Source organism: Salvelinus sp. IW2-2015, linkage group LG15, assembly GCF_002910315.2.
Source record: "Salvelinus sp. IW2-2015 linkage group LG15, ASM291031v2, whole genome shotgun sequence".
NCBI classification, from domain to species: domain Eukaryota; kingdom Metazoa; phylum Chordata; class Actinopteri; order Salmoniformes; family Salmonidae; genus Salvelinus; species Salvelinus sp. IW2-2015.
The window spans coordinates 2,273,018-2,282,082 of NC_036855.1; the positions used below are offsets into that span (position 1 = coordinate 2,273,018).

At 43.3% G+C, this 9,065-nt stretch overlaps 1 protein-coding gene across 1 annotated transcript in view; it reads right to left on the reverse strand.

The window, feature by feature from the left end:
* The window catches only part of unc5ca (unc-5 netrin receptor Ca), a 160,252-nt gene that overhangs the window by 19,696 nt on the left and 131,491 nt on the right, over positions 1–9,065 (reverse strand). Inside the window, 1 exon segment of the mRNA XM_024147511.2 lies at positions 7,186–7,197. Coding sequence (XP_024003279.2) covers positions 7,186–7,197 — 12 coding nt within the window.

Here is a 9,065-nt window from a genome sequence, read left to right on the forward strand (position 1 = left end):
AAGGAGCAGCAAGTTCGGGGCAAGGTTTAGGTTAAACTAAGCATAGTTTACAATTGTACCCAAGGTGGCTTTTCTCTCTTGCACTCTCGCTTTCTTCTCTTTTTAAATCCCCATTTGTTTAACACGTGTATATTGTGTTTGGCCGCTAGGGGAACCTGTTTCATTGTACTAAGTTCTAATTCAATTAGCCTAGAAACTGTGTTGTTTGTGTATCTATTTTATATTATAATTTTAGCTTGTTAGTAAATAATAATCAACTCAAATGTGTGGTAGAAGACTTATTTAGTGGACTCGGGTTTGTTCAGAATCTCGCGGATTTATAAAACGTTCAGAATGAGACTGTAGAAGAAATTAATTAATTAGCGCTGGTTGTAAAAATCGCGATTATTCTTTGATGTTAATTTTGGGAAATAGAAACTCATAAAGCCAAACTTCCCATGGTGCCCCGGTTAACTGAGTTAATAATTACCTGTTCTTTTAATCACCGTACGTAATTAAAACAGTTAATCATTCGATGAACAGCAGTCGGTTACATGAATCAATCCAACGTCACGACAGAATACTACAGTCATGTCCACAAAAGACGACAGTGTAGAGAAGTGTACTATACTAATAAATCTGTAGTAGTATTCACCTATAGTAAAAAGTGTAGTATATACTATAATGGGACTAGTGGGGGGGTTTTTTGTGGACCATTACTGTAGTATTAAATAATGTTATCTTTTAAGAAAAACATAAGACTCTATTTCATTGACAGTGAATTTTTTTGAAATGAAAGTGGCAATTAATAAGCAGGTGTCAAACAAGCTTCCAGCAAAAAAGAATAGGCACACTCCACAATGCTTTCACACGAACGGCTACAATGGTTGTCCGCCTGTTTGACAACCGCAGGAAAATCAAGTGCTGAAGTCCAGTAGCGTCTACCTAAACTTCTGTAGAATAAATGTTTTAAAAATGTTTAGAGTGTGCCAGTCCTGGACTGTCTATTTAAAGTAAAAATTTGGTTAGCTACTTTCTCTTAGTAGAAGATCAGTATGTGACCCATCTTTTCATGAAGTCTCTTTTCCTTCTGGCAAAGGTCACTGTCATGAGAGTGTGGTATGGAGATGCCAATATTACCGCAGACTGTGGTTGGAGATGACAATGGCGTGACAGAGAGGGCTGCCTTGCTTCTAGCTTTAGAAACTTTGCAGTATTTGTTTTTTTATTTATTATTTCTTACATTATCCAACTTAGGAGGCGCACACACCACCCACCGCCTTCGAGGAGGGGGTATAAATACTTGCTAAGTCAGCTCTCTGGCCAATAAGTAGACGAGCTCAGGGCGAGGATCTCCTGTCCAGAGAGACATCAGGGATTGTAACATACTCTGTTTCCGGAAACATGCTCTCTCGGATATTACGTCTGAGTCGGTCCAGCCAGTTGGGCTTGTCAGTTCATCGCACAGACAGGAATAAATATCTCTCCGGAAGAAGAAGGGCGGGGTGTATGGTTCATGATTACGACTCATGTGTAATTGTTGATAACATACAGGAACTCAAGTCCTTTTGTTCACCCGACTTAGAATACCTACCACGAAATGCTGACTGTATTATCTCCCAAGATAATTTTATTTGGTTATAGTCATGGCCATGTATATCCCACCTCAAGCGATACCACGCACGGCCCTCAAGAAACTTCACTGGACTTTATGCAAACTGGAAACCACATATCTTCTGAGGTTGCATTATTGTAAGCTGGGAATTTTAATAAAGCGGAATTTGAGGACTAGGCTGCCGAAGTTCTGATCAACACATCGACGTAGTACTCATGCTGCAAACATCGCACTGCTACTCCAACTTTTGGAATGCCTACTAAGCCCTCCCCTGCCTCCTTTCGGCAAATCGTGACCACGATCCATTGTTGCTCCTCCCTTCCTATAGGCAGAAACTCAAATAGGAAGTACCCGTGCCTAAGACTATTCACGCTGGTCTGACAATCGGAATCCACTGCTTTCAGACTGTTTTGATCAACACGGACTGGGATATGTTCCAGGTAGCTCCCGAGAACAATATCGACGATAATCACTGATCGGTGAAAAAGTGTATAAGGAGAGCTGTACCCAACGTGACTATTAAACCTACCCTAACCAGAAACCATGGATAGATGGCAGCATTCGGCCAAAACTAAAAGAGTGAACGACACAATTTAACCATGCAAGGTGACTGCGAATATGTCAGAATACAAACAGTGTAGTTTGTCCGCATAGGGCGGAACATCATTGGCCCAGTGTCGTAGGGGTTTTGGGGCGGTAGGCCGCCAATTTAAATAAAAATGTGCCTAGTTTAAATAAAAGGTTACGTTTAAAAAAAAGAAAGTTTATTTAAAAATTTCCTCCGCCAAGGGCCAATCAAACAGGCAAAATGCCCAGTATAGAGAACAAAGTGGAGTCGCAATTCACGGCTCAGGACACAAGACGAGTGGCAGGCGTCTACAGACAATCACGGACTACAAAGGAAAAACAAGCACGTCGCGGACACCGACGTCTTGCTTCCAGACAAGCTAAACAACTTCTTTGCCCACTTTGAGTAACACAGTGCCACCGACGTGGCCCATACCAAGAAACGTGGGCTCTCCTTCTCCTTCAGGCTCTCCTGGCCGGATGGTGAGCAAGACATTTAAAGCGTGTTAACCCTCGCAAGGCTGCCGGCCCAGACGGCATCTCTAGCCACGTCCCCAGAGCATGTGCAGACCAGCGGGCTGGTGTATTATCAGACATATTAAATCTGTTTCCTTATCCCAGTCTGCTGTTCCCCAACATGCCTTTCAAGCATGGCCACCCATTGTTCCTGTACCCCAAGAAAAGCAAAGGTAACCTGAATAATGGAACTATTGGCCCTTGTAGCACTCACTTCTTCAACTGAGTGCGCTTTGAGAGGCTAGTCAATGATCACCATCACCTCTACCTTACCTGTCATCATAGACCCACTTCAATTTGCTTACCGCCCGCAATAGATTCACAGGCTATGCAATCGCCATCACACTGCACCACTGCCCTATCCCTCTGGCAAGAGGAACACCGCATGTAAGAATGCTTGTTCATCAGACTATACAGCTCAGTCATTCAACACCATAGTTTCCCCCGAAGCTATGATTAAGCTCGAGGCCTGGGTCTGAACCCCGCCTGTGCAACTGGTCCTGTGACTTCCTGATGGGCCGCCCGAAGTGTGTGAAGTAGGAAACACACCTCCACTTCGCTGTCCTCAACACTGGGCACAAGGGTGGCATGCTCAGCCCCTCTGTATCCTTGTTCAACCCATGACTGTGTGGCCAGCACACCTCCACTCAATCATCAAGTTTGCTGATGACACAACAGGTAGTAGCGCTTGATTACCAACAATGCACGAAACAGCCTACAAGGCGTGGTGAAGGGCTCTGGGAGTGTGGTGCAGAAAATAACATTTTCACTCATGTCAACAAAACAAATGAGATGATCTCGTGGACTTCAGGAAACAGCAGAGGGAGCACCCCCATGCCACATCGACGGGTAGCAGTTAGTGTTTTTAGTTCCTCGCGTAAATCACGGCAAAACTGATGTCCACCCAACAGACAGTGAGGTGAAGAAGGCGCAACAGCGCGTCTTCAAACCTCAGGTGGCTTAAAAAAATGTGGTTGACCGACTAAGACTCCAACTTTTACAGAGTTCACCAGAGGTGGTGTGGTCTGTCCAACACATCACGGGGGCAACTACCTGCTCTTAAACCGCTAGTAAAATCAAATTAATGCTTTCAACCGTTCGCTGCCTTGCCCTGCCCGCCACTCAGCATCACAACTCTGGACGTGTCTGCTTAGATATGTGGACAACTACAAATACCTAGGTTGTCTGCTAGACTGTAAACTCTCCTTCAGACTCATATTAAACATCTCCAATCCAAAATTAATCTAGAATCGGCTCCATTTCACAACAGCCTCCTTCACTCACCGCGCCAAACATACCTCGTGAAACTGACCTATCCTACCGATCCTCAACTTCGCGATGTTCATTTACCAAAAATGCTTCCGAATACTCTACTCAGCAAACTGGATGCAGCTATCAGAAGTGCATCCATTTGTCAGCCAAAGCCCCTTATACCCCACCCACTGCGACCTGTATGCTCTAGTCGGTTTGGCCCTCGCTACATATTCGTTGCACGACCCACTGGCTCCAGGACATCTATAAAGTATGCTAGGGTAAAGCTCCACCTTATCTCAGCTCATTGGTCACGATAACAACACCCACCGTAGCACGCGCTCCAGCAGGTATCATCTACTGTCATCGCCAAAGCCAACACCTCTTTTTGGGCCCGCTTTCTTTCAGTTCTCTGCTGCCATGATTGGAACGAATTGCAAAAATACGGCTGAATCTGGAGACTTAATATTTCCCTCACTAACTTTAAACATCAGCTATCTGAGCAGTACCGATCGCTGCAGCTGTACATAGCCCATCTGTAATCTACCTACCTCATTCCATATGGTTTTTATATTTACTTTTTCTGCTCTTTTTTCACACCAGTATTTCTACTTGCACAAATCACCATCTGCTCATCTATCACTCCAGTGTTTAATTTGCTAAATGTTTTAATTACTTCGCTACTTATGCCTATTTATTTCGCTTATTCCTCACGCCATTTGCACACACAGTACATTAGACATTCTTCTTTTCTTCGTAGTGTTATTGACTATACGCTTGATTATTCCATGTGTAAAACCTCTGTGTTGTTGTTTGTGTCGGCACTGCTTTGCTTTATCTTGCCAGGTCGCAGTTGTAAATGAGAACTTGTTCTCAACTAGCTTACATGGTTAAATAAGGTGAAACAAAAATCAAATAAAAGACTGAAAAAACAGCATCTATCTCAAAGCCATCTACTGTTAAAAAGCCTTCATAAGCACATTAGAGGCCTCTGCCTATATACATGGACTTGAAATCATAGTCACTGTAATGATGATTACCCATCTTGTATTCTCATCGCATATGTATATCATTACTTGTATTCTAATACCATTCTACTGTACCTTAGTCTATGCCGCTTCTGACATTGCTGCGTCCATTAATTTATATATTCTTCATTCCATCCTTTACTTAGATGTGTGTATTGTAGCATGTTGTGAACTGTTAGATATTACTTATTGCTACACCGCAATAACATCTGCTAAACACGTGTATGTGACCAATACAATTTATTTGAGGATTACAATATTACTCAGAGTGTGTGGTATGAGTTGAGAATATTAGCCAGATTTGTGGTATTACAAATCTGTTTTTTCAATCTCGCAAATCCTTCAGCTGGCTTGATTGAGCTTGCCTGGCACACATGGACCCAACGAAAGTCAAAAGCAAGCCGAGGAAACTCGTCTCATCTGCCTCCAGCAGCCTTAAAGCAAACGAGAAACTCGTCTCATCCTGCCCTCCAAGCAGGCCTAAAGCAAACAAGGAAAACTCGTTCTCAGCCTGCCCTCCAAGCAGCCTAACAGCAAACGAGGAAACTCGTCTCATCCTTGCCCTCCAGGCAAGCCTAAAGCAAACGTAGGAAACTCGTTCTCATCCTGCCCTCCAGGCAGCCTATAAAGCAACGAGGAAATCGTCTCATCAAGCCCTCCAGGCAGCCTAAAGCAACGAGGAAACTCGTCTCATCCTGCACTCCAGGCAGCCTAAACAAAACAAGGAAACTCGTTCTCATCCTTGCCACTTCCAGGCAGCCTAAAGCAAAACAAGGAAACTCGTCTCATCCTGCACTCCAGGCAGCTAAAAGCAACGCTTAATAAAGTATTCTAAATATTTCAAAAGTATTTGGACCTAGGTCTGGAGTGTAGTCAGAGATGGTTTAGGTCTGGAGTTGTAGTCAGAGCTATGGTTTAGGTCTGGAGTGTAGCTCAGAGATGGTTTTAGGTTTCTGGAGTGTAGTCAGAGATGGTTCTAGGTCTGGAGTGTAGTCAGAGATGGTTTAGGTCATGGAGTGTAGTCAGAGATGTTTAGGTCTGGAGTGTAGTCAGAGATGGTCTAGATCTGGAGTGGTAGTCAGAGATGGTCTAGTCTGGAGTGTAGTCAGAGATGTTTAGGTCTGGAGGTAGTCAGAGATGTTTAGGTCTGAGTGTAGTCAGAGCTGGTTTAGATCTGGAAGTGTAGTCAGCTGGTTTAGGTTCTGGAGTGTAGTCAGAGCTGGTTAGGTTGGAGTGTAGTCAGAGCTGTCTAGTGTCCGGGAGTGATAGTCAGAGATGGTCAGGTCTGAAGTGTATCAGAGCTGGTTTAGGTTGGAGTGTAGTCAAGATGGTCTAGGTCCGGAGTGTGTCGAGCTGGGTTTTACCTCAGAAGTTCGAAGGGTTGGGGTTTAAGTTGGTGCTGCGGATTTACCTCAGAAGTCAGAGCTGTGCTATAGTCAGAGTGTGCATCCACAATGGCAACCTTTATAGTGCCACTACTTTTGCGACCAGAGCCTTGGTCAAAAGTAGCGCACTAATATTAAATTAGGGTGCCAGTGAGTCACACACGCACCAGAGTGTGCAGTGTATCAGTGAAGGTGGTGTGAGGTTTGAGTCTCACCTCAGACAAAGTGCTGCTGAGCTGAAAGATCTGGCCCTCCCTTCTACTTGGCGGACACCACAGCTTATCAGCTGAGCTCGTGTGGTGGCTGGAGCTGAACCGCTCCAGGTGAAGTTGCAGTTAACGCAGGGTCCGCTGGCAGCCACTCCACACTGGTAGAAGGGGATCTCCTACACACACACACACACACATACACACACACCCTTTATTCACTATATATTGCATGTACATGGTCATTTTCAAATCACTGAAACCATGTATGCGCCATACCAGTCGAGCAGACGCAATAAAGGTGTTACATGGTCTATGACAACTTTAAAGTTCACCATGAGCTCACTGGTACTTGGCGAGCAGTTTGCTTCTTCCACTGTCCGTGGCGGGACCGTCGTGGACAGAGAGGGCAGGTGTGGGTTGCTGTCCCTTGAAGTCAGGGTCCTTTTGGTTCATCCAGCAGCCTTCCCTCCTATTTCTGGGTCTCCATCATGAAAGTACTTCCTACAGCAGCAAAGACAATAACACATGAAGACTTTCTAACAGCAGCAAAGACAATAACACAATGAAGGACTTCCTACAGCAGAAAGACAATAACAAATGGAAGGAACTTTCCGTACAGCACAAAACAATAACACATGAAGGACTTCCTACAGGCAGCAAAACACTTAACACAATGAAGGACTTCCTACAGCAGCAAGACAATAACACATATGAGGATTCTACGGTCAAGAATAACCTGACAGGATCACAGCAAGAAACAGAAGACTTTCCTACAGAGCAAGAATAACACAATGAAGGACTTCCTACAAGCGCAAAGACAAACTAACCACAATGAAGGACTTCTACAGGCAGCAAAGACAATAACACAATGAAGGACTTCCTACAGCAGCAAAGACAATAACACAAGAAGATTTCTACAGCACGCAAAGACAATAAACAATGCTAACAATTGACTTACATGACTACATTGACTTTTGACTGACTGAACTTTTGACTTACGGTCACCGCAATGGTAGTATCCATTACAATACTGGATGCATAAGCCTACGGCTGTATGGGGCTAGTGCAAACCAGCAGACTGGTGAAGTCATTGTACAGTGAGCTCCAAAAGTATTGGGCAAGTGATATTTTTTTGTGTGGTTTTAGCTCTGTACTCCAGCACTTTGAATTTAAAAATGATACAAAGACCATGCGGTTAAATTGCAGACTGTCATCTTTAAGTTGAGGGTATTTTCATCCTTATCGGGAACTGTTTAGAAATGTTAAGAGACCAAAAGTATTTGGACAAAATCACTTATATGTGTATTAAAGAAGTTAAAAGGTTAGTATTTGGTCCCATAATGCACCAATGACTACATCAAGATAGTGACTCTACAAACGTGTTGGATGCATTTGCTGTTTGTTATGGTTGTGTTTCAGATTATTTTGTGCCCAATAGAAATGAATTGTAATAATGTAGTGTAATTTTGGAGTCACTTTTGTTGTAAATGAGAAAACAGTATGTTTCTAAACACTTCTATTTTCATGTGGATGCTGCCATGATTACGGAAAATCCTGAACGAATTGTGAATAATGATGAGTGAGAAAGTAGGGGCATAAATATCATATCCCCCCCCCCCCATTTTTTATTGTTTTTACTAACCTCTGCTGCTATTGTAATGGTCAGAGGTTAGGGGTTGTTATACAGTATTTGTGCTAGTAACATTCTCACAAACATTTCAATTTAGATTTTATAGGGCCCGTTCCAAATGGCACCCTATTCCCAATATAGTGTCCTACTTTTGACTAGGGCCCATAGGGATCTGGATAAAAATAGTGCACTAGTACATAGGAAATAGGGAGTCATTTGAACCACATCCATTGTCTATATTAACTAGTCTGGTGTAAAAGAAGGGTACTAAAAGGTCCACAATAGACTGCAAATACTGTACAGCGACTGCTTTCTTGATGTTCAATACTGTACAAGATCATTATTAGAATGTCACCCCATCCTTCAACAACTACCGCAGTATAAGAATTTCAATTGACTCCGCCTCTCCCTCCTCCTTCAACAACTACTGCGGTATAAGAATACATATCGACTCCGCCTCTTCCTCATCCTTCAACAACTACTGCAGTTACTGCAGTATAAGAATATCAATCGACTCCGCCTCCTCCTTCAACAACTACTGCAGTATAAGAATTCAATCGACTCCGCCTCCTCCTTCAACAACTACTGCAGTTAAGAAATCAATCGACTCCGCCTACTCCTTCAACAACTACTGCAGTATAAGAATTTCAATGACTCGCCTCTTCTTCAACAACTACTGCAGTATAAGAATATCAATCGACTCCGCCTCCTCCTTAACAACTACTGCAGTATAATATTTCAATCGACTCCGCCTCCTTCCTTCAACAACTACTGCAGTATAAGAATATCAATCGACTCCGCCTCCTCCTTCAACAACTACTGCAGTATAAGAATTTCAATCGACTCCGCCTCCTCCTTCAACAACTACTGCAGTATAAGAATTTC